Here is a 26,741-nt window from a genome sequence, read left to right as displayed (position 1 = left end):
TTTCCCATAAACGTATTGATGAAGTTGGACCCTAATAAACTGAAAAAGGCAGAATCATTTGACTTTGCTGTCTATGTGAGCGTTTGGATCCGCATTTGCGTTTCCATGTTCACGTTTTCAGCTTCTTTTTTTTTTTTTTTTTTTTTTTAGTGTGTGAACAGTAACATCATATGAATTTATTGTACAAAAGACAAAATGCACATTTCACGTATGCACTATTCACAAATCTCACGGCATTATTAATTTTCAGTTTTCAGTTTCAGCAAAAATAAGTTGTATTCAAACGAATCCTTAATATCATAAACTCATAGTAGTATTAGATGATAATAATTAAATTAAATTAAAGAGAATATACCATTTTCCTGTCAAATATTTGTGTATGTTTTTCCTTGATTAAACATAAATGTAATAAATGTTAGGACCAAATAAGGCATGCATTACCCTTTACCCAGTCAAATCCATTTCTAGTATTTTCTACACAGTTATATTCCCTAGACTAAGCTCAATTATTTTTACAGTAATAGTTATGAAGAGAGAGAAAGGATTTGAATATTGGTGCCCTTATGAAGATGAGGAAGCAATACCACAAAATCTATAAGACTTTTTGGCAAATAAGCTTTTGCAATTGCAAAAAGGCTATTTGGCAACTAATCTATAAGGCTATTGACAACTATTGTTGTAGAATTTTAACTATATAAAGTTTTTTGTAGTTATGATTTTTTTATAAATAATTTTAACGCTTTTGATGATTATTTTTTATTATCATACTAAGACATTAATTGATTTTTTTTTTTATGTAGTCGTGTAAGTAGAGATCGAACCCTATATCCTTTTTTTTTTTTGGCAATAAGAGATTTTACTAGTTTAGTTAATTAGGAAAAAAAAAAAAAAGCAATGTTTGTACTTTATAGTTTTTTATATACTTCCTTCGTCCTAGTTTGTTTGTCATTTATTCCATTTTGGGATGTCCCAAAATATTATCCTGTTTCTCAAAATAAAAGTCATTAATTTACTAATGTTCCTATTATACCCCTTCCTTATTTTCAAAACTATTTGAAAAGAAAACTAACAAATATTTAAAAAATCAATCTAATTGGAGCATCTTTTTAGTTGCCTCATTAAGAATAACTCTTTAAAAAAAGACTGATAAATTTATTTAAGGGTAGTTTTATAAACTTATATATTTTTATAAAGTAGATAAGATAATAAATGATATTCCTTTAAAAAGTTTGACTTTTCAAACAGGACAAACAAATTGGGACGGAGGGAGTATTAAAGTGATAATGTAATTGGAAAAATGAATGTGAGTTAAAGAGGTTTAAAGCTTTTGCTATAAACCTCTCCCTATATGTGTGTGTTAAAATACTTAGTATTCTCAAAAAAAAAAAAAAAAGTGATAACGTAATTCGAAACTATTACATCTTGATTGATAATCAATAATCAATTCAATCAAAATAATAAAAGAGAACATAATAAAAGTTTTTTATATTTCTATATTCAAACCCGATTATTTTAATTAATGACCGACGTATATTTAATCTATATCTATATCTTATCTCTATCTATTTAATTTAAAATATATTTATGGGAAAAATATCTTGTCTTCTCTATATATTATTGGAATAGAATATCTTGATCTCAATGTGTTTGAGTTTGGTGAGAGGGTGTAATTAAGTGTGTGTATATGTGTGTTTAATAGTTGTAGTGGGCCTTTTTGATTAAAGTGGGCTGGGCTGCCTCCTGCGGTGTTGGGCCTGAGTATTCTAAGTATGGAAGTTGAGACCAGTCCAACTGCAACTCAACTTGACCCGGCTTATGTGCAAACTATACCTCGTCTGCCAGGAGTACACTTACGATGGGCAGAACTGTTTCAAATGGATTGCGGTAGGCAGATATGATAATAACAATAAAATCAAATACTTTGAGATCTTTATCAAGGTAAATGGATAATCCTTACTTACGAAAAAGATAATCACAGTTTTAACAACAATTATTTTATAAGAAAAGTAAGGGGAACAAGTGGGTAGTATATGAGTTAATTGAGAGAGGAAATAAATCAAATCAAGTCTGATCCGTATGACCAAAATCAGAGAAGGAAGAACACATCTTCTTAAAGTGAATAATCTCTCAGGGAGATCCTACCGTGGAAATTAATCACTCTGAGGGAAGTGGACCTGAATGGTTGATACATAAGAACACCATTTGTTTCTGGTAAAGAGCAAGATTTTGAGAGGGAGAGAGGGAATCAACCTATTGGTGCATGCCTGCCGTTCTAACTCTCTATCTTTTTCTTTCCTTCTTTTCTAATATTCCCCTTTTCTTATCTTTTTTTCTTTCTAAATCCTTGTTTTCTATTTCCTGGCTTTCAAGTTTCCAATACTGTGGTACTTGTTGTTTTTGTTCCTGTACACGACAAGGGCTCTTTGTAGTGCCTGCTGTGACCAGATTTTACTATTTTAGCCTTTAACCACCTTTGTCTGGTCTGGGTATACCTGCCGACCACCACTAGTCTGTCTGTGTGCCACTCCCCATCGCTAGACAAAAGAAAGCTATTTTGCTTGTTTGTCTGCCGTGGCACCCTTTTCTGATACGATGTGGATGTCTTCTCTCTCTCTATCCCTCATGGTATGCACCTAGTGGTTCTAGCTTAGTTTTGCCCCTTTGGGTGGTATGTCATCCCAGCAGGACACTTCCCCCAAAAGGGCCCTAGTAGGAACCTCAAGATAGGTTTTCCCCTCTCCCCACCGCCAAACCATGCCCTTTTACCTCTGACCCATGACCTCACTGTGTCTTGTATTGGCTGGGTACAGGCTGGTGAGGTCTGGGCCTTGTGCGTGCCTTTCTTCCATGTATGTCCAAAATCTGCTTGCTGCTCATGTGTCTGCCGTGGTTGGCCTGCACAGTTTGCTTTCCGTTCTTGACCATTTTTTGGTTTCCCTTTCCTTTATGGCTTGCCCTATTCGGGGCTGGGCCTTACTTGATAATGGGCTTTGCTTTTTCTTCAACCCACCCTTTTTCCTGCTATCATATACTGTCATACCATTCTATCATTTCTACTGCGAAGTTGTTTTGCCTTATCTGGCTGGGCCTCTTTGGGCCTGCCGTTCATTCTTCCCTTAATGTCCCAGCAAGGCCATTGGTTCTTTTGTTACATCACTAGCGGGCTCCTGTGTCCCATTTGTTTTCCCTTGGGCGTCCTGAGCCCGTTTGCTTCCCTTGGGCTTTCTCAGTCCTTTTCTTAACTTTGCATTACCATGGGTTTTTATTGAATTCTTTGGACTTCCCCGGCCTAATTACATTATTCTTTATCCTTGGGGTACATGGGCTTGCCATTAACCCCTTACTTTCTTTGCTTTCATTACTTTGGGCTTGTCGTGACCCATTCTCTCTTTTCCACATCATATGCTACCCATGGTTTGTTTTTTCTTTCTTTCCGAGCTCCTTTAAGCCCATTTACTTCCTCAAGGCCCATTTGTTTATCTCATGAGCCTATGATCCATTATTCCTGCTGCTTGGGCTTAATAGGTTTTCTATCTGTTTGCCAACTCCTTTCTGTCTGTGTTGCTAGGCTTCTCCCATCCACTTGGGCTTCCGAAATAGCCATCAACAACAGTTAGTTTATTTTTCAAATAAAAAAAAGAAGAAAAAGAATGTCCTGATTTCCAATCGTTGAAAGTTCCCAAAATATCCAATAAACTATTATAAAAAATAAAAATAAAAAAAGAAGTAAATAGAGAGAGAGACAGAGAGAGAGAGAGAGAGAGAGAGAGAAGAAGAAGAAGAAGAAGAAGAAGAAGAAGAAGAAGAATCTAAAATCTCTAAATACGAACTTTGTGCATGTGAGGAGACTTGTGCTATAATATATTATATTAGGGTTTTGAATTAAAACTTTAAATCCAGGACTTTATAAATCTCACGAGGCATTGGAAGGTCTTATGAGGCATGAGAGCCACTAAACCAATCCCATGGATCTTTTTTTCTTCTTCTTCTTCTTTCATTTTGTGTAAAGTGTAAACCCTATATATATATATATATACTATATTCCTACTATGTACAATAAACAATTACTATAAAACAGTTTGAAATATAAAATAAATAAACCCTATATGTATACTACAAAAAATATAATTATTAAAGTTGATACTTTGTGTCAATATTTGCAAAAAATATGTGATATTTTTAACTACCTTTTCTCAATAATCGTTTTTAAGTATTATACAAGTAGAAAATAAACAACAATACCAAATTTGAGCATTTTTAATTTGATATAAAACGTGTAAAGACTAAAACCTTTTCTCCTTATTATTTTGATATATATATATTCATTATAATTCTATAAATATTAAATTAATTTAAATAACTGGTACTATTCATACAAGTATAACTGATGGGATAAAAAATCGCTTTCCTAGTGGATATGAGTCGTTTTACACAATTAATCCTAGCCCATGACCCTTTTTCAAGTTTCAAAACCAAATTTATATTAAGGTCCGCAAAGGAGGTGGGTATGCAAGTTGGTTATCAACTACTCTCTTGGACACAAGTACACAAAACCAAGAGCACTCTTTAGTTCAGAGGCACGTCCAGCTCCCTTGATTGACGTAAAGCTATTAGGGGACCAAAAAAGCCTAGATGCAAAAATGTCTGTATGGGGTTCAGTTGTTTGAGTCAGTTTCAGCTAAATTGACAATTAGAGCTAAGATGGAAAAATCACTTATCCCTTGCGTGTCTAATGGCGCAAATCAGTTGTTTAATATTCTTAATGTGATCACGTGATTTTTCCATCCATAAGAGCTAATGTAGATTAATCCCAGGGATCAATTTGGCGGAAATAAAAACCACATGAAGTTATAAAAATAATTGAAATCTTGTGGGGGTGTTTTTGCATTTTGGCAAAATAAAAAACACGACTACTCTTTTGGACTCAATCTCTGAGCCCAATTTTGTAGTTCAAGTGTTCAACCAACACGAAGCCCAAACCTGAGGGCTAGGCCTAAAGAACAAAACAACTCATGTGGCAAAGAATTAAAGAGGCCGAGCAAAGCGTGCGTGGGTGCCACCATTTCGAACAGTCTCTCTCTCTCCCACACACTCTCATAGTCTTAAACCACCATGCCTGCAAACCCTTCATAGCTCCATCATCTGGAAAGAACTCTTCACATGATTTTTTTTTAGAAAAAATTTAGTTACAAAATTAGTTACAAGCTTATAACTTTAGGCTACAACCTTACTCAATAAAATAAAAATTACTATATATTTTGATAATCTAGCCGTTAAATTGTATGTTCTTTATACTCTTAATACACATGTCAAATGTTGTGTCAATCAAATATTATTTATTATATGATCTATAAGCTTATATTTTATGCATAATTTTAAACTACAAAAACTAAAAATTAAAACAATATATTGATACACATGTCAAATGTTATGTCAATCAGATATTATTTATTATATAATCTATAAGCTTATATTTTATGCATAATTTTATACTACAAAAACTTACAATTAAAACAATTTATTGATACCATAGCTATTGGTCTTTAATTTTCTTGAAATTTTGCAAGCATAAAAGATATAAGAATAAGATGTAATCCAATAGTAGGATTCTCAAAATTTATCTCTAATAAAAAAATATTGAGCAAGGTTATAACCTTAGGTTACAACCAATTTTGTAACTAAAATTTGCTATTTTTTTTATCCATATGAGCTAACAAAAGTTAATCCTAAATGTAAAATTCATGAAAATAGAAACCTCATAAAGCTATTAAAAAAATTTTGAAACCTTGTGGGCTGTTTATGCATTTTGGCACCCAAAAAAAAAAAAAAAAAAAACTACTCTTTTGGACTCAATCTCTAAAAGTCCAATTTTCGCTGTTCGACCAACAGGTCCAACACAGAGCCCAAACTCCAAGCCCAATCAACACAACAACCCGCGTGGCAAAGAATCGAAGAGGCCGAGCAAAGCGTGCCACGTCCTCACTCTCTCTCTCTCTCCCATAGTCTCGCACCACCATGCCTGCAATCCCTTCATCGCTTCATCACCTGAAGCCTTTATTCTTCTCTCTCCCTCGCTTCTCATCTCCGTCACTCACTCTCAATCGCGTTCGCAAATTCCCAATCCCTACAATAAACCCTAGAAGCCTCTCTTCTCTATCGTCCGCCGTTGCCGCCGCAGAACAGTCTACCGATGATAATGGCGGTGGCGGAGGTAGGTCCGATGCGCTCGCTCCACCTCCAATCACCGAAGAGTTGCAGAAAATCGACGTCAATCCTCCCAAGGGCACCAGAGATCTCCCCCCCGAGGAAATGCGCCTCCGCACTTGGCTCTTTCACAATTTCCGAGAGGTATAAATATATAATATCTATGTATATATATGTATATGTATATGCGTATGTTGTTTGTATTTGATTGGTTGTGGAATTTAGGTTTCGCGGCTGTTTGGATTCGAGGAGGTTGATTTTCCGGTGTTCGAGTCGGAGGCATTGTACATTAGAAAAGCCGGCAAGGAGATTAGGGACCAGGTATACGTATAAACAAAGCTACATTTTTGTACCATTTGATTTGCTTTATATACATACTACACATTGAGCTCAAAATTTTAGTGGCTGTTAAAACACTGAGCTTTACTTGGATTGTGGCATTTAGCTTTGCGAGTAAATTAATTGAATTTTGGGTTGAAGTGATTAATTAAGTTGTAGTAATATATACAGACATTGTGATTGTTTGTGATAATCGACACGGGAGTGTTTGAATTTAAAAAAAATAGGAGAAATGGTATGATAAATGATTTATAGTTTCTGAATTTAGTGGAGTAGGTTGTTTTTGAATTAAGGCCCGGGAGAGTATTCTGATGCCAGAAAATTTTCTAAATATAAGTACCATGGCACAATGTGCGTGTATAACATTTGGTGATGATTGCACGACCGTGGTCATTTGCTTAATATGAACTAATGCTATAGTTGATTCCTGAAAGATATTGGTCTATCTTTTTAAACCCATGTTAGCTAATCAATATTTCTCATTTAGAAGTGAAACTAAACTCTCATGCAAATTTACTTTTACGTTTGCTTTATACTCTTTCGTTGTGCAGCTATACTGTTTTGAAGATCGGGGAAATCGTCGAGTTGCATTGAGGCCCGAGCTCACTCCTTAGTTGGCGAGGCTTGTGATACAGAAATATTTTAGTAAGTTTAATTAACACCACTCATAATTTTTCTCTAGATTTTTTTTTTCCATAAACGTATTGATGAAATTGGACCCTAATAAACCGAAAAAGGCAGAATCACTTGACTTTGCTGTCTATGCTTACAAAAGCAGTGATGTTTTCTCTCAAAACCCAGAAATTCAAACGCCCCCACAATGACCTAGATTTCGAGCTAAGGACCTTTGATTGAATGGCAAGGAAATTAGGGGTGGAAGTCAGAACATCAATTTGACTCTCTCTCTGCCTTTCTACACATTTATCTCATTTATTTATTATCTAATAAATCTATGTGCTGGGGGGACCTCGCAAAATGGCTGCTATAATTTATTTTTCTCGTGGAAAAAATGCAACCAAGTATAAAGGGTGAAAGGCCCTAGGCCCTAGGCCCCTAGGGCTATTCATCGAAAAGTATCCATAAACAAAAATGCCCCAATGGGTCCAATACTTATAGATATATTAATATCATAGACTCATAGTAATATTAGATGATAATAATTAAATTAAATTAAATGGAATATACCATTCCTGTCAAATATTTGTGTATGTTTTTCCTTGATTAAACATCAATGTAATAAATGTTAGGACCAAATAAGTCATGCGTTACCCTTTACCCGGTCAAATCCATTTCTAGTATTTTCAACACAGTTATATTCCCTAGGGCCTAGACTAAGCTCAATTATTTTACAGTAATAGTTATGAAGATAGAGAGAAGATTTGAATATTGGTGCCCTTATGAAGACGAGGAAGCAATACCACAAAATCTACTAGACTTTTTGGCAAATAAGCTTCCGCAATTGCAAAAAGGCTATTTGGCAACTAATCTATAAGGCTATTGACAGGTATTGTTGTAGAATTTTAACTATATAAAGTTTTTGTAATTATGATTTTTTTTATAAATAATTTTAACGCTTTTGATGATTATTCTTTATTATCATACTAAAACATTAATTGATTTCTTTTATGTAGTCGTGTAAGTAGAGATCAAATCCTATATCCTCTTTCTTTTTCTTTTTTTTTTCTTTTTTTTTTATTTTTTATTTTTACAATTAGAGATTTTACTAGTTTAGTTAATTAGGGGGGAAAAAAAACAGTGTTTGTACGTTATAGTTTTTGATATACTCCCGTCGTCTCAGTTTATTTGTCATCTATTCCATTTTGAGATGTCCCAAAATATTGTCTCGTTTTTAAAAATAAAAGTCATTAATTTACTAATGTTCCTTTTATACCCCTACCTTATTTTCAAAACTATTTGAAAAGAAAACTAACAAATATTTAAAAAATCAATCTAATTGGGGCATCTTTTTAATTGCCTCATTAAGAATAACTCTTTAAAAAAAAAAAGCTGACAAATTTATTTAAGGGTAGTTTTGTAACTTATATATTTTTATAAAGTAGACAAGATAATAAATGATGTTCCTTTAAAAAATTTGACTTTTCAAACAGGACAAACAAATTGGGACAGAGAGAGTATTAAAGTGATAACATAATTAGAAAAATGAATGTAAGTTAAAGAGGTTTAGAGTCTTTGTTGTAAACCTCTTCCCACATGTGTGTGTTAAAATACTTAATATTCTCCAAAAAATAAAAAAGTAATAACGTAATTCGAAGCTACTACATCTTGATTGATAATCAATAATCAATTCAATCAAAATAATAAAAGAGAACATAATAAAAGTACTTTATATTTCTATATTCAAACCCAATTATTTTAATTAATGACCACGTTTATTTAATCTATATCTATATCTTATCTCTATCTATTTAATTTAAAATATATTTATTAGAAAAATATATTGTCTTCTCTATATATTATTGGAATAGAATATCTTGATCTCAATGTTTTTGAACTTGGTGAGAGAGTGTAATTAAGTGTGTGTATATGTGTGTTTAACAGTTAGTTTGTTTTTCAAAAAAAAAAAAAAAAAGAGAATGTCTTAATCTCCAATCGTTGAAAGTTCCCAAAATATCCAATAAACTATTATAAAAAATAAAAAATAAAAAAGAAGTAAATGGAGAGAGAGAGAGAGAGAGAGAAGAATCTAAAATCTCTAAATACGAACTTAGTGCATGTGAGGAGACTAATATTATATTAAATTATTAGAATAGAACATCTTGGTATCCACCTTTTTAAAGTTCCAGAATATCCAATAATCTATTACAATTTTCGGTTTTTGATAAATTTTGTTTAATGCAATGTGCATTTGTAATGCAGTTTAAAGTAATTTTTGCTCTTTTATTTTTACAATCTATTCCATTAAACAATTTTAACTATAGTTTTGAAAATTTTATGAAAGAAGAAAAAAACTCTTTAACAAAATTACTTAATGGATAGCAAATTTTGATCTCCAACTGAAAAACCCCAATGTTATATGAAAATTGAAAAAAAAAAAAAAAAACCATTTAACTAGGGCTAAAATCTCATGATTAGTCATAGAGAGAAGAATCCTCTTGAGAGTAACCTCAAGATTAGGGTTTCGAATTAAAACTTTAAATCCAGGACTTTATAGATCTCACGAGGCATTGGAAGGTCTTATGAGGCATGAGAGCCACTAAACCAATCCCATGGATCTTTTTTTTTTTTTTTCTTCTTCTTCTTCTTTCATTTTGTGTAAAGTGTAAACCCTATATATATACTATATTCCTACCATGTACAATAAACAATTACTATAAAACAGTTTGAAATATAAAATAAATAAACCCTATATATATACTACAAAAAATATAATTATTAAAGTTGATACTTTGTGTCAATATTTGCAAAAAATATGTGATATTTTTAACTACCTTTTCTCAATAATCATTTTTAAGTATTATACAAGTAGAAAATAAACAACAATACAAAATTTGAGCATCTTTAATTTGATATAAAAAGTGTAAAGACTAAAACCTTTTCTCCCTATTATTTTGATATATATATATATATATATATTCATTATAATTCTATAAATATTAAATTAATTTAAATAACTGGTACTATTCATACAAGTATAACTGATGGGATAAAAAATCGCTTTCCTAGTGGATATGAGTCGTTTTACACAATTAATCCTAGCCCATGACCCTTTTTCAAGTTTCAAAACCAAATTTATATAGTTTCTCAAAAAAAAAACCAAATTTATATTAATTATTAAGGTCCGTAAAGGAGGTGGGTATGCAAGTTGGTTATCAACTACTCTCTTGGACACAAGTACACAAAACCAAGAGCTCTCCTTAGTTCAGAGGCATGTCTAGCTCCCTTGACTAACGTAAAGCTATAAGGGGACCAAAAAAAGCCTAGATGCAAAAATGTCTGTATGGGGTTCAGTTGTTTGAGTTAGTTTCAGCTAAATTGACAATTAGAACTAAGACGGAAAAATCACTTAACCCTCGCGTGTCTAATGGCGCAAATCAGTTGTTTAATATTCTTAATGTGATCACATGATTTTTCCATCCATAAGAGCTAATGTAGATTAATCCCAGGGATCAATTTGGAGGAAATAAGAACCACATGAAGTTGTAAAAATAATTGAATTCTTGTGGGGGGTTTTTTTGCATTTTGGCAAAATAAAAAACACCACTACTCTTTTGGACTCGATCTCTGAGCCCAATTTTGTAGTTCAAGTGTTCAATCAACACGAAGCCCAAACCTGAGGGCTTGGCCTAAAGAACAAAACAACTCACGTGGCAAAGAATTGAAGAGGCCGAGCAAAGCGTGTGTGGGTGCCACCATTTCAAACAGTCTCTCTCTCTCCCACACACTCTCATAGTCTTAAACCACCATGCTTGCAAACCCTTCATAGCTCCATCATCTGCAAAGAACTCTTAACATGATTTTTTTTAGGATAAAGTTTAATTACAAAATTGGTTGCAGGCTTGTAACTTTAGGCTACAACCTTACTCAATAAAATAAAAATTACTATATATTTTGATAATGTAATCGTTAAATTGTATGTTTTTTATACTATTAATATACATGTCAAATGTTGTGTCAATCAGATATTATTTATTATATGATCTATAAGCTTATATTTTATGCGTAATTTTAAATTACAAAAACTAACAATTAAAACAATATATTGATACACATGTCAAATATTGTGTCAATCAGATATTATTTACTATATGATCTATAAGCTTATATTTTATGCATAATTTTAAATTACAAAAACTTACAATTAAAACAATTTAGTGATACCATAGCTATTGGTCTTTAATTTTCTTGAAATTTTGCAAGCATAAAAGATATAAAAATAAGATGTAGTCCAATAGTGGAATTCTCAAAATTTATCTCTAATAAAAAAATATTGAGTAAGGTTATAATCTTAAGTTACAACCAATTTTGTAACTAAACTTTGCTATTTTTTTTTTATCCATATGAGCTAACAAAAGTTAATCCTAAATCTAAATTTCATGAAAATAGAAACCTCATAAAGCTATTAAAAAAATTTGAAACCTTGTGGGCTGTTTATGCATTTTGGCACCCAAAAAAAAAAAAAATCTACTCTTTTGCACTCAATCTCTAAAAGTCCAATTTTCGCTGTTCGACCAACAGGTCCAACACAGAGCCCAAACTCCAGGCCCAATCAACACAACAACCCGCGTGGCAAAGAACCGAAGAGGCCTAGCTAAGCGTGCCACGTCCTCACTCTCTCTCTCTCTCTCCCACAGTCTCGCACCACCATGCCTGCAATCCCTTCATCGCTTCTTCACCTGAAGCCTTTATTCTTCTCTCTCCCTCGCTTCTCATCTCCGTCACTCGCTCTCAATCGCGTTCGCAAATTCCCAATTCCTACAATAAACCCTAGAAGCCTCTCTTCTCTATCGTCCGCCGCCGCCGCCGCAGCACAGTCCACCGGCGATAATGGCGGTGGCGGAGGTAGGTCCGGTGCGCTCGCTCCACCTCCAATCACCGAAGTGTTGCAGAAAATCGACGTCAATCCTCCCAAGGGCACCAGAGACTTCCCCCCCGAGGAAATGCGCCTCCGCACTTGGCTCTTTCACAATTTCCGAGAGGTATAAATATATAATATCTATGTATATATATGTATATGTATATGCGTATGTTGTTTGTATTTGATTGGTTGTGGAATTTAGGTTTCGCGGCTGTTTGGATTCGAGGAGGTTGATTTTCCGGTGTTAGAGTCGGAGGCATTGTACATTAGAAAAGCCGGCGAGGAGATTAGGGACCAGGTATACGTATAAACTAAGCTACATTTTTGTACCATTTTATTTGCTTTATATACACAGCTGTTCAAACACTTAGCTTTACTTGAATTGTGGCATTTTGCTTTGCGAGTAAATTAATTGAATTTTGGGTTGAAGTGATTAATTAAGTTGTAGTAATATATACAGACATTGTGATTGTTTGTGATAATCGACACGGGAGTTTTTGAAGTTTAAAAAAATGGGAGAAATGGTATGGTAAATGATTTATAGTTTCTGAATTTAGTGGAGTAGGTTGTTTTTGAATTAAGGCCCGGGAGAGTAATCTGATGCCAGAAAATATCTAAAGATAAGCACCATGGCAGTGATGGCATAATATGTGTGTATAACATTTGGTGATGATTGCACGACCGTGGTCATTTGCTTAATATGAACTAATGCTATAGTTGATTCCTGAATGATTTTGGTCTCTTTTTTTAAACCCATGTTAGCTAATCAATATTTCTCATTTAGAAGTGAAACTAAACTCTCATGCAAATTTACTTTTACCTTTGCTTTATATTCTTTCATTGTGCAGCTATACTGTTTTGAAGATCGGGGGAATCGTCGAGTTGCATTGAGGCCCGAGCTCACTCCTTCGTTGGCGAGGCTTGTGATACAGAAAGGGTACTAATCCTGAATCTGCAGCTGCTTTTGCTATAAAAACAATGCATAGTCTTCTTCGTCTTTATTTTGTTATGTTTTTCTCAGTATTTGCTCTGTTGGTTTTCAAGTTTGATGTCTGTAAACTCTTAAGTCTTCTGTATTTATTTACTTATAAATTTTGTATCCAGGTGCAGATGCCAGAATTTGATCTCCATGTTTTTTCTTGTCCAGAAAATCTGTATCCCTCCCATTGAAATGGTTTGCTGTAGGACAGTGTTGGCGTTATGAGAGAATGACAAGGGGTCGGCGCCGTGAACACTACCAGTGGAACATGGATATCATTGGTGTACCTGAGGTTACGGTATGAGCTGCCAACTTGAAATAATTTAGTACTTCTGTGCTGTTTTGGTTTTTGTTCCTGTTCTGACTGAACTAAGAATGGCCTTTTTGTGCTTGTTGTGGAAGTTTTTTACCATTTTAAGTCCTACGTTAGTTGTAACTTCTTTAAAATTAAAATCTTAAATTATGCCTCAAATTCTCTCTCTCTCTCTTTCTCTCTCTCTCTCTCACACTCACACACACACAGACAGTGATACTGCCTCATTTGTACAATTTCAGAAAGACAAATTAAAATTAAAATCTGAATGTGCTTCTTATGGTCACTCCATACCAATGTGATGGATGATGATCCTAATATTTGTTCTACCTTTTTGAGTTTTCAATCTGGTTATGAAGTATTATAGATTGTATTTGGATGCAAGTATTTTGGGGGGGAAGGAATTCGGATTTCAATACTAGAGATTAGTTTCTTTGAATCAGTTATAGAAAATACCAAGTTTTTATGTTAGTGAACATCATGGATGGATTGGAACACTAGTAGGTCATGGATGGATTGAGGGGAGGAATTTGGAATTCAATACTAAAAGATTAATTTCTTTGAATCAGTTTTTTTTTTTTTTTAAATGTTAGTCAATGTCTTGAATGTATTGGAAATTTCTTTTCTTTTTCTTTTTTTTTTGAGTTTGACACTTGTATGTGGAGGCTGTTATTCCAAATTCACTCTCTAAGCGACAATGTTGGAGAAAGATGTCCTCTATTTTTTATTCATTGCATTCCCTGTATAATTCTAAACCTCTTTCGTGCTATTTTAAGCCAAATAAAGTAGTTCATACAAGATATTGTCATCCAAATCCAAATTCAGCTTTAGATTCATTTCTTGTCAAGATTAAAATGTGCACTTGTTATTTTTTAATCTAGGCTGAAGCAGAACTTATTTCGTCTATCGTCACTTTTTTCAAGCGAGTTGGAATTACAGCATCAGATGTTGGATTCAAGGTTTCTAGCCGAAAGGTGTGAACAATTCTTCCTTGTTTGAAAATAGAGTATGATGGATCTTTTGTAATGACATTGTTTGTATGGTATTTATCATTATTTAAGAATTCCGTGTGCAAAGCCTTTGTATCACTGAATGCTTGTGAAGACATGTTAAGTATCCAATTTGTGTTAATACGAATCGCTCCTATGAAGTGCTTGCCTTTTCTGGAATGAGTTCTCAACTTCAGTTGTAAGGAACTAATTTAAGTTCGATGAAAATATTTTTCGTGAAGAGAAATGCAGTTATAAGTGTATTAACAACTCACTTACTTATATAACAAAGTATTAGCTTGTGAACTCTTATAAATATTTTATTGAGGAAAGACATAATGACAGAGCTGATGAAGGTTTGCTATATTTGTGATCTCCAAAGTTACTTCTAATTAATTTGAAAGTACTCTTTGTTTGGCAAAACTTGGACCCATAGACTAATAAGCAAGGTTCATAGGAATTACATTATTCTAGTCTTACATGCATTCTTAACTTTTCTAATCACATAAACAATTCTTTGTGTTTGTTTCTGTGGATTCTTGTATGCACACAATGCTGTTGTTTTATTAGTAATAAACTTTATTAATAACATAGATTACTTCATGATTACAATGATTAGCACTCCATAACCCAAAAGAATTACAAAAAAATTATGCTCAAAATAGAAGTGATTCTGTGAAATTTATAATAGTGTTACTATTTGTAAGACAGGATGCATGGGACCAATTAAAAAGAGTTTGAATCAATACTTTTTCATTATGCAATAATGTGATTGTCTTCAACTTTTGGATGAAGTGGCAATAAGAGTTACATAGTTGACTTGAGCCTTTAAACTAAAAATTTACATGCAATTTCGTCCACAATTATAGGCAAATCCAATTTGCTCGTACTCAGTTTTGGTATATAAATCTAAACACTACTATTTTCCTTGATCCCTTAATTGAATAGTGCTTTTGCAATTTTTCTACACCCTTTTGTGAACAAATTTGTCTGGTTTGTGTAGTTTTTTTGGGGGAGGGGGAGGGGGACTGAAGCATGATTTTATTTTGAGTCTTTTCTGCTTTATCACAGGTTCTACAAGAAGTATTGAGGCGCTACTCTGTTCCTGAAAGTTTATTCAGCAAGGTTTGCATAATCATAGACAAGGTGAGCTGTGCAAGGCTGCAAGTTTTTTTGAGATGTGATTGCTCTTTTGGAAAACCAGATAGTGTTAATATACTTGGTCTTTTAATATCCTGCTTATAATGCCATAACTCATTCTAGTCACTGATATTCAGCACCCAAAAAAAAAATCCAGTCCTTTATGGTTTCCATTCTTTATAAGTTTATTAAAAGTTTCTTTGTTTTAAGATATTCTAATTTATTCTGTAAAAATTTGTTAAATCCATCCTGTCATTCAGACACATAAGCTACCAATCTCTTTGCCAATCTATATGAATGGTATTTTGAGTCACATTATCCGTTTATCATGTTCTTGAATGTTTACTTCTCAGCTGTTTAAAGATATGGGGTCGTTGACCTTGTCCTTTACTAGAATTTAGAGATCCAATATCACTACCAGTTGCTCTTATACCCTGTTGCTTGTACACGGCCATACACATGTGACCTGAATTTTAGATGCTTTTCTTCTATGAAACTCAAGCGTATTTTTTTTTTTTTGGGGTTGCATCTTTTTGTGGAAACAGATAGGGAAGATTCCAGTGGATGAGATAAAGAAAGATTTGAAGTCCGCTGGTGTATCAGAAGAGGCTGTTGAAGAGCTGTTGCAAGTTCTTTCCATAAAGTCATTGACGAAGTTGGAAGGTTGAGTTTTTTGACATTGTCACTGAGAAGTTATTTTGTGCTATTTTTGGCCAAATAAGGTTAAATTAGTTGTCATAATCCTTCTTTTTTCCCCTTTAATTCAAAATGTACATTCTAGAAACTCAACTCGATAATTCTTTTGTCCCAATTATTTTGGGTTGCCTGCATAAATTCTGTTTGGCCTTTTTTTGACATATATTCTGTAGTTATCAGGTCTTCTCTGCCTTCCCTGTGTCCTCAAAGATAGAAAGATTTCATGTTGTGTGCAAGCATGCTGCTAATCTGTCATAAGTTCTAGGGGTGTTAATGGGTCAATCAACAGTTAATTGAAGGCACTGTTCCCTATTTTTGGGTGAGGGATTTGGCTGGGGGTGATGATGATGAGAAAGCGGTGAAGAGTAGCGACAAAGGCAATGATCAAGGAAAGATTTGGCTCTTAAGATAACAGAGTGGGGCTGGGACAAAGATGATAGAGGGAGAGCATTGGTGATTTGGGGAGAAGATTTTGAGGTGTAGGGGGCTTTTGGGTCTTTGAATAGCCCTGGTCATAACTTTGCAATGGGTTAGAAATGATAAATAATTTAATGTAAATATCTTTTATATCTGTTCAAACCTTTAGGATAAACTTAGCAATTGAGTTAGTCTTTCATTGGTTTCTGTAAATGCATCAGTTTCTCTGAACAGAAATGAAACTTAGAGTAATTCTAAATAGGTGTTGCATATTTATGTGTATGTAGAGATACTTGGAGGTGCTGGGGAAGCTGTTGCTGATCTGAAGCAGCTGTTCTCCCTTGCTGAAAAGTTTGGTTATGCTGAATGGATTGAATTTGATGCATCAATTGTCCGTGGGCTTGCATACTACACTGGTATTGTGTTTGAGGTGAGATTTTGTGTGTTGTTTTTCCTTTATGTTTTGATAAGAATGTCGCTGTAGAGTAAACTGGAGTTAAAATCAACATACTTCAATCCACTTATAGTGTGCTTCATTTCTTGGGAACAGCATTCTTATCTGTGGCTTGCATTGCTTGATAATCTCAGACAAAATAAAGAAAGTATTGCCTTCAAATTTAATGAGTAATGGCCTGGAAATTGCAATGAGTTTTTGTAAACAAGACTGCTTTAGGGGCAATTGTCCAGGCTGTGAGGGCTAAAAGTTGTAGGCGTCATCACATTGACCATAAATATTTTTTTGAGTTTTTTGGGTGCTGAAACATGTAAAGAAATATAATAATAAAAATATGAGTATGAGTGAATGTGTTAATTTTTATTTTTTAGCTTTATTATTTTACACCCAAACACTGCACTAGAATATTTTAAAGTTCTTTCAGGTGTATATTTACTTGTGCTGGTAACGTTGCGACATAATTATGACTTGTGAGAATATTAATCATTTAATTGTTGCTAGCTTTTGCATGAAGCCAGTGGTGTGTAGCGTGAGTCCTGGTGAAATATTAAAATTCCAGATGTGGCAAACTGATGAAACTCTCTAAGAAAGAGATGCACTGAAAAACCATTTAATTTATAGATACAAACTGCTATATTTTTAAGGATGAAATACTTTTACCCACATGGAATGGTTCCAAATTCTTTGTAGTACTTGATCTTAGAGATTAGTCTTATTTTGGGATTGTTTTGGTGAAGCTATTCTTTAACTGATGTTTATGCTTCCTTTCATTGAATTGGAGACAAGCACATTGTATAAACATTGTATAACTTGACCAAACTAAATACATTATTGTTTTTTCCCTATTCCAAATGGAGCTCTAACTTTTTCTTTTCAGGGTTTTGATAGGGAAGGAAAGTTGCGAGCCATTTGTGGTGGTGGGCGATATGACCGGTTACTCTCAACTTTTGGGGGCGATGACCTTCCTGCATGTGGCTTTGGTTTTGGTGATGCTGTTATAGTCGAAGTAAGTACATCCTTTCATTATTTTCTGCCATACTGAGTAGTGCTTAATGAGGTGAATTTTGGCCACTTCTGAATTACATGAGGTAATTCTCATGCAAACAGAATTTATTGCACTTAACAAAACTCTCTCTCTCTCTCTCTAACCCCCCCCCCCCCAAAGTCTCTCCCCAAGTCAACCAAAACAGTGGATTCTACCTTTGCCAACCCCATTACACGTAGTTCTTATATTGTCAAATAATTTATGCAGTAACAGGAGAATGTAGACAATAGACTGCAATATGTATCCCACATCTTACATATTTTTGTCCGACGGACATGGCTTGATTTAATATATCTAGTTACGAAGTGAATCATTTTTTATGATTACTGCCATTTTTCCTGGCTTTCTATTCTGTTGACCTTGGTTAAGAGTGTTCAATGGTCACTGAAGATGAAGTCTACCCACTAAAGCAAATTGAGCTTGTAGTGTTTCTTTAGGAGCGAGCATGTGCCTTATGTTTGAGTTTCATTTACTCAATCTCCTTCTCTTAATTTATAAAAAATAAAATAAAGAGCTTGTAGTCGTCTAAATTTGTAGTGGACAGCGGTATCATAAACTACAAAAAGTAATGCACTCTATTGTCTCTAATATCTTGAATGTAGTAGGTTGTCATGAAAAATTTTCTTTTTAGTCGATGACTTCAGTACTGTCTTCTAGGGACTGGAATATGTACAGTTATGTATTCTGCCTTATGATTTTGAACCTTATTTTGATGTTTTTGTATACTTCTATTTTTATCCTGAAATGACATTTGTTTTCTGTATACTTGTTTCTCCTCTCTCTTTTGGTTAACTTTATTTTTTTTTGATAAGTACAATAAAAATATTATTAATAATAATAAAAGTGCCAAACCGAGTACATTGGGGATGTACTATGGGGGCACAAATCAGGAACCGAAAATACAACGATCAAGAAAAACAAGAATGGAAGAACAAGAAAAATGAGAAAAGACCACACTCCAATCATAGAGAGTGTGCAAGAAAAAAGACTTAATCTCTAGCAGAGAACATTCACAACCCTCAAAGCTTCTAGCATTCCTTTCACGCCAAATGCACCAGATCAAACAATGAGGCACTATTCTCCAAACATCTATGTTACAATGTTGCCCAAACTTTCCCTGCCAAGACTCAAACAAATCAATAACTGTATAAGGCATAACCTAGTGAATACCAAACAAGCAGAAAACCAAAGACCACAACTCCCAAGCTATGGGGCAATGAAGCAGAAGATGATCCACTGACTCCCCACATCTCTTACACATATAGCACCAATCAAGCACAAGCACACGTCTTTTACAAAGGTTGTTTGTTGTTAAGATCTTACCTAAGGAAGCAAACCAAGCAAAGAAAGCTACCCTTGGAGGAACCTTCGATTGCCATATCATTCTCCAGGGGAAGGATACAAGAGTAGGAGCGTAGAAGGAACAATAAAATCCTCTAACCTCAAAACCTCTACTCCTTACTGGCTTCCAACAAACCTTTTTAGGACCAGACCCTCACATAGTTGAAAAATAGACCAACCCCATAAACTAATCAAAAGTTTCTTGTTCCCAATCTTGTGATGGACGATGAAATTGCACATTCCAGTGAAACCTCCTAGCAGACCAACCCATAACTTCAGCCACCGAGGAATCCTTAGACCTACTAAGACAATAAAGCTCCGAAAAAGCCTCTTGGAAAGTACAATCCCCACACCACACATGCTTCCAAAACTTCACTCTAGTACCATCCCCCACATCATACACAAGGAGTTTAGAAAAGTTCAACCAACCACTTCTAATGAATCTCCACAGGCTGACCCCATAAGGACTTGTCGCCTTTTTCGTACACCGACCACCCCAAATATTCCCATATTTTGGCTCTACAACCCTCCTCCATAAAGCATCGGTCTCCATGCTATACCTCCACAACCATTTTCCTAGCAAGGCAGAATTAAAGCTCCCCAAACATCTTATACCTAGCCCCCCAACCTGCAAAGGCTTACAAACCTTGGCCCATTTAAACAGATGTATTTTAGATTCGTCACCAATTCCTCTCCATAGAAAATCTCTTTGTAATTTCTCCATATGCTTTGCCACCTTTCTCGTTAAAGGAAGAAGGGAAAGGAAGTATGTAGGTAAAGACTGGGAAGCAGGGACGCGGCGCCAAAGGAGTCGCACCCGCGTCTGACGCAGCGACACGGGAGAGATGCCGCTGCCTGCGCATTAGTGCCATGTCCAGCCTTTTTTTTTTTTTCTTTTCACGACTTGCGCCGACTCAGGCTGTATTGGGCGAAACCGCCAATACCCGCGCCGAACCGGTTGATTTAGGCCGAAATTAAAAAAACAAAAGGTGCGAAACGCACTGTTTGGCCAAAAAAAAAAAAGTGCAAAACGCACCGTTTGGACAAAAACCCTATATCTCAGTCTGCAGTTTTCTCTATCTTAGTTCTTATCTTCAGCTCTCTCTCTCTCTGGTCTCTATGCTCCACGCCATGGCTCTCTGGCCTCTACTCTCCGTCTCCCCTCTCTCACACAATCTCACTCTCAAGAGTCTCAACTCTCAACTCACTCACACTCTGCTCTCCGTCTCCCCTCAAGTATCAATCTCAAGCTTTCAATCTTAGTTTTTCATAGCTCTCACATGCTCTAACTATTACTCAATGTGTCTGTGATTTGATTTTTTTATTTTTTATTTATATTTTTTATATAAGCTGTAATGTAATGTAATAATGTTGTAGGTTGTATTTAATTTATAAACATCATGTTTTAGTTATTATCTACTATTGTTCTTAAATTTGGTATATGTTTATATAATGTGAAAAAAGTATGCTTAGCAATATATTAAAAATATAAATAAAAATATTTTTAATAATTTTTTAATCGCCACATCCCGCCATATCTGCACCTTACTTTTTCAAAAATTGCCGAATCTCGTACCCGCACCCGAATCCGGAAACACACCCGTGCTTCATTGGGTAAAGACTAGAGCGTGCTATTAATGAGAGTTACCTGACCCCTTTTAGATAAATACAATCTCATCCAACCTGCTAATCTCTACTCCATCTTCTCTAAGATAAGATTCCAGATAGATTAGTCCTTAAAATTAGCACCTAATGGAAGGCCCAAATATTTCAAGGGAAGCGAAGACTACCCACACCCCAACAATCCCACCAGAGCCTCCAAATTGTGCACCACACCAACAAATACCAACTTAGATTTTCCCAAAATAATATTTAACCCTGATGCCTCCTCAAATCTAACAAGAATCACCCTCAAATTAGCAATCTGAGTAGGTTCAGCATCACAAAATATTAGAGTTTCATTTGCAAATAAATGATGAGACACCATCAATGATGTACCAGCCGTACTGCCCGCAGAAAAACCTGAGAATTGCCCAGCAAAGGCAGCCACATCCAACATACGACTCAACGCCTCCATAACAATACCAAAAAGGAACGGAGATAATGGGTCCCTTTGCCGAATCCCCCTAGAACTTCCAAAGAAATCAGATGAACTACCATTGAGCAAAATGGAAAATTTTACAGTTGAAATGCAGTACATTATCCATTTTTTCCATTTATCTAAAAACCCGTAGCGTCGAAGCATATACATTAAAAAATCCCAGCTCACATGATCATTCGCCTTCTCCACATCCAATTTACACAACACACCTGGAATTCCTGACTTCAATCTACTATTGTAGTTGCTCAAGGATAGAGGACTTCTACCAGAACTCAGCCTCCAAATTGAGAATATTGTGTGCGCTCTAGATGTTGATCTTCAAGGAGCAGCTGCCAGAGTCGCTAGTATACTCAGAGAACAAAGCCAGACTGTTGATTTGGTTTTGGAAAGTAAACCACTTAAATGGTACTGATTCCTTTATTTTGCATTTTACATGTTTCGAATTCAATTGCTGATCTTTTTGTGATAAGTTGTTATTGTATTTATCCTACTTCAGGGTGTTCAAACGAGCTGCACGGATAAATGCGCACAGGCTGATATTAGTTGGGAATTCAGAGTGGCAAAGGGGTATGGTGGTTGTTAAAATCCTTTCTTCTGGTGAACAGTATGAAGTCAAACTTGATGAACTAGTGTGATAAGATTTGATTGTTTTGGCATTTTGTGCTCTTTGATTTATCCTTGATACTTAGATTCAACCTATGTCAATTCAATTTTTATCTGAAATTAGGTACTTCCATTTGTATTTTCGGTATACACATCAATGAAATTAATTCAATTCATTTTATTTTTTTGCATGATTTAATGATGGTAATATGGTATACACAATAGTATACCTTGGTATACTCAGGCTAAACAGCATTAGAGAACTTATAGAAAAGTTGCAGGGATCTGATTGCTGCAAAAACAGCTATGGCAGCTACGGGAACACAGAGCAACCATCTTGACAAAACAAAACCTTATAGTGAGAATTTAGAAACTAATGACTCCAAAAGTTTGGATTAGCCTGCAAGCTGGTTAATTTCTATGTTGACTGATTGAAAGTTGGATTAGCGCGAGAGGTTGATATCAATGAAAGTTGGGTCCCAATGCACTCTTTGACTTAAGTTAATATGAAATTATTTCTTCCTTATATGTTGTTCACTTTATATTAATCAATGCACTCATCTGTTAAAGCCCTATTCACATATAATCTGTGTAAATTCCTTATTAAATGAAACATGAAATTGGCATGAAACTCAAAGAAAAATTTTAAAGTCCATTACAAACTGAAAAGCTTAACATTACTTAACCATCTCATCAAGATCTGGCAATGGAAACCTAACATTGCTGCAATGCCTGTCAACTTCGCGAGCTCTCACCAGACACATGCATTGACGAAAACACCTTACTTCCAGCTTTCTTCACTGACTTAACCAACCCAACATACTTATGCCTCATCTCAATCTCAGCGCTCCTGAAAGATCATCGATGATCAAAAGGGTCTCAATCACCAGCATCTCACGTGCAGTTTCCACACTCTTGGGACCGTAACATGCACGATCAGTGTTACTCGTTAGCATGTCTAAGAACTCCTTAAACACCCTAATCTCTGGCACAACATTCGTTTCCCTGATCAAATTTATGACTGCATTGTCGTTCAAAACCTCGCTCAAATTATGTGTATTACTCGGACTTGTAGTGGCAACAACAATGCGTGACTTGTTGTCTTCAATAGGCTTCAGCTTCAACCTCTGTGCTTCTGAGAGTAAATAACCTCGAAACTCATCTTTTACACAACCAGGACTTCCTATTACGACACACCGTATAGTACTAAAATCCACATGCTTCACAAAAGCATGAAAAACATTCTCAAAAACTTGTCAGAATTAGAAGAAGAAGAAGTAGAACCATTAATCTTAGCACAAAGCGTGGTGACCCTTTTCCCAACCAAGAACACGTGAGCCAAACCTTGTTGTTGCATGAGAACCACTGCCAGGTCAGCACTCGAAGCCATGTTACAACCTTCATGTAACGTGTCGACTGCAATCGAGTCCTAAACCTTCTTGGTGAGAACAAACTCCTTGTTCTTCTCAAGAGTTAACGTACGAAACGACCCAGTTGGGACGTGTTCGTTGGCTGTGATGTTCTTGCCTTGGACTCGCATGGTGGATGAAACCTTGTCGTAATCAACGGCTGTGATTGTGATTTCGAGGCTGAGTTTGACACGAGCGGTGGTGATCTTGCCTGAGTTGTGGATTTTGCGGGAAGAGGTGGTGGTGATAAAGTCACCGGGCAGGACGAGATTGTATAGTAACCATAGGTCGTCTGGTTCTTCAGGGATGATCTTGACTGTTCTTGGTTTGTCAAGAACGATGTTTTTCTAATTCCCACGAGCTTCATTGTTTTTTTTTTCCTTGGAATGATGTTGTGAAATCTCTGATTATTTATAATTGGACTTTCCTAGCCTAGTCTGGTTTGGATGTGGGTCTTAAGTTCAGTTTGTTTGTTTTAAGGAATTGAAATTGCTTTTATGAATTCAATTACAATTCAGATTCTGAATCTGATGCGAATTTGAGCTAGAATCATGTTATATTGTCCGGATGGCATGGCATAGAAGGAAAAGGAGAGCTGGAGGGATTGATTCTTAAATTCCTCATTTGATTATTCTTTAGATTATTATTATTATTATTATTATTTTTTTTTTTTGTAGTACCTCTTTTAACTTTGCTCAAAATTCAATTTAGACCTATAATTTTTTTTTATTCATTTCAACCCCATAAGTTTGACTCGTGTTCAATGTAATCCACTCTTTTAAGTAGTGAGTTGCCGTGAAGTGCCCTTAAAACGATGTAGTTTTGTTATTTTTGAAAATCTTGAATTAAAAAAAAAAACTAAAATAATAATAAAAGACAGGATTTAAAAAAAAAAAAGTGATTTTTTTTTCTCTAAATTGAAGGAAGAAAAATAAATAAGGGAAAAATATCCACAGAAAAAAAAAGTCTAAGACTCTTGAGGCCTTGAGCACATTTTTAAAGATTTTCTCATCTATAACATCCGAATATTTGTTGAACATCTTTTTTAAAATATCTGATTTTTTTTTTTTTTTTTATAGGAATCTAAATTTTTGTTGAGTCTATTTAATTTCTTGGATTTCTTTTTGAGATTAAAATATATGGAAGAAGCTTCAATTTTAGGCAAAAGAAAACTCAAACCTAAATTCAAAAAAAGATTCAAATTCTATTAACAAAAAAATTCTATTTGAATACAAAATTTCTACGCATAATCCAATCTCTAAAATTCACACAGAGAGAGAGAGAGAGAGAGAGAGAGAGAGAGAGAGAGAGAGAGAGAGAGAGAGAGAGAGAGAGAGAGAGAGAGAGAGAGAGAGAGAGAGAGAGAGAACCAAAAATTTATATACACAAACTCAACCAATCATGAAAAAAAAATTGTGAAATTTATTGTGTATCCAGACTTACTATTCTCTAAGGTTCTAAGAAATGTTTTGTGTTATATTTTGATCCTTAAAATGATGTAGAACGATGTAGTTTTGTTATTTTTGAAAATCTTGAATTAAAAAAAAAAATACAAGTCAAGATTTAAAAAAAAAAAGTTTTTTTTTCTTTTCTAAATTGAAGGAAAAAAAATAAGGGAAAAAATATCCCAAAAATAATAATTCTAAGACTCTTGCGGCCTTGACCACATTTTTAAAGATCTTCTCCTCTATAATATCCGAATATTTGTTGAACATCTTTTTTAAAATATCTGTTTTTTTTTTTTTGGATAGGAATCTAAATTTTTGTTGAGTCTACTTAATTTCTTGGATTTATTTTTGAGATTAAAATATATGGAAGGAGCTTCAATTTTAGGTGAAAGAAAACTCAAACCTAAATTCAAAAAGAGATTCAAACTCTATTAACAAAAAATTCTATTTGAATACAAAATTTCTATGCATAATCCAATCTCTAAAATTCAAAGAGAGAGAGAGAGATTCAACTCAAAAACCAAGTATATAGATGTGAGAGTGTCTTTTTCTCTAGCACTCAAGCCCAAGGATCCTGAGCCAAATAGTTGTAATTTGGTGGACTGGTCTTTGATTCACTGCAGCTAAAGGGCTATTTAATAATCAAGTGGTGCACAGGGCATACTTCCTACAATACACATAAACTAACAAACAAGGATATTTGTATTGAACAACAATCAAAACAGCAAAGTAATGCAAAAGCAAATAGTAAATGCACAAAGTAATGGTTAGGGATCCTCAAATCAATAGGGAATGTTTTATTGAATTTTCTTTATTGTGATTACAGTGTGCTCACTAAGACGTGATATAAGGTTCAAGTAAGCTCAAAAATTACAATCTTAAATGGCTATTCAAGCCTCTAAAACTTGCAAAGTTTGATTCTTTTTAAATCCGAGTATGTGCTGTAGTGGCTTTTTCTAGGATACCAGGAAGTAATTTACTAATTTCTCTGAGTTTTATTCTCGAAAGAACTTTCTCAATGATTCTGTTGTAAATTTTTCTCCTTCTCTTCTTCGCAATCCTTCCCCCCTTTTTATAGTGTTATTCTAGAGTCCTGGGGAACTATTGATTCCCCTATTTTACTCCCTGGGTACAAGAGCCTGTGTTGTGCCCATCGCCTAGAAGGTTTAGTTTTCCTTGTTCTTCATTCTTTCCTTTCTTTTAGTGTTGTTTCTTCAAAAGTCCATGGCTGACTACCTATTTCGGAGTACGTTGAGGTCACGTTCTTCACGGTTCAACTTTTGGTCGTCTTTCTTCTTTATCTTTTTTCTCAAATGGGCGGAATCCCACTCTGCTGGTTTGAAAGTCCTTTGCTGCTACTCCTTTTTTATACCCCTTTGTTTTGGTTCCCCGAGGTACTGCCCACTTCCACTATGAGAAGTCACTTCAGGTTTCTTCTTTTCTTGCTGGATCATTTAATACCTGAGAGGGATGTGCCTATCCTTTGTTTCTTGTGTGTTTTCTGGCTTTTTCCTTTGAGCTGTCTTAATCTCTTTTTTTTTATTGTGTTACACGCCTTCGAGATCTCGAGCCCTTTTGGCAACCTCTGAGGATCCCGACTCAGCTTTTTTTTTTTTTTTTTTTTTTTACGTTGGTAATTCTTCATCTTCTGATCTGGGTTTTTTTTTTTTTTTCTTCTTTTCTCATAAACTTCCGGGCTTGTCTTTTTTTTTTTTTTTTTTTTTTTT

At 34.6% G+C, this 26,741-nt stretch overlaps 3 protein-coding genes across 3 annotated transcripts; 2 read left to right on the top strand and 1 right to left on the bottom strand.

Moving 5' to 3' along the window:
- The first annotated feature begins 5,974 nt into the window (after positions 1-5,974).
- On the top strand, positions 5,975-7,157 carry LOC115952086 (histidine--tRNA ligase, chloroplastic/mitochondrial-like). The gene is made up of 3 exons (XM_031069169.1): positions 5,975-6,348; positions 6,430-6,525; positions 7,095-7,157. The coding sequence occupies exons 1-3, from the start codon at positions 6,016-6,018 to the stop codon at positions 7,155-7,157; spliced, it is 492 nt and encodes a 163-aa protein (XP_030925029.1). The 5' UTR covers positions 5,975-6,015.
- Positions 7,158-11,806: 4,649 nt separating this feature from the next.
- On the top strand, positions 11,807-22,345 carry LOC115953386 (histidine--tRNA ligase, chloroplastic/mitochondrial). Its single transcript, XM_031071016.1, has 11 exons — positions 11,807-12,200; positions 12,282-12,377; positions 12,928-13,016; positions 13,227-13,356; positions 14,253-14,345; positions 15,432-15,506; positions 16,046-16,163; positions 16,901-17,043; positions 17,945-18,073; positions 21,796-21,959; positions 22,051-22,345. The coding sequence occupies exons 1-11, from the start codon at positions 11,868-11,870 to the stop codon at positions 22,187-22,189; spliced, it is 1,509 nt and encodes a 502-aa protein (XP_030926876.1). The 5' UTR covers positions 11,807-11,867; the 3' UTR covers positions 22,190-22,345.
- A 642-nt stretch (positions 22,346-22,987) lies between these two features.
- LOC115952085 (protein PELOTA 1-like) lies at positions 22,988-23,547 on the bottom strand. The gene is made up of 2 exons (XM_031069168.1): positions 23,411-23,547; positions 22,988-23,363 (listed from the first exon to the last, which is right to left on the bottom strand). The coding sequence occupies exons 1-2, from the start codon at positions 23,545-23,547 to the stop codon at positions 22,988-22,990; spliced, it is 513 nt and encodes a 170-aa protein (XP_030925028.1).
- Positions 23,548-26,741: the final 3,194 nt, after the last annotated feature.

Source organism: Quercus lobata, chromosome 7 (genome assembly GCF_001633185.2).
Source record: "Quercus lobata isolate SW786 chromosome 7, ValleyOak3.0 Primary Assembly, whole genome shotgun sequence".
Lineage (NCBI taxonomy): Eukaryota > Viridiplantae > Streptophyta > Magnoliopsida > Fagales > Fagaceae > Quercus > Quercus lobata.
Note: the sequence above shows the minus strand (reverse complement) of the source record. Positions and strands in the feature narration are given on the sequence as shown.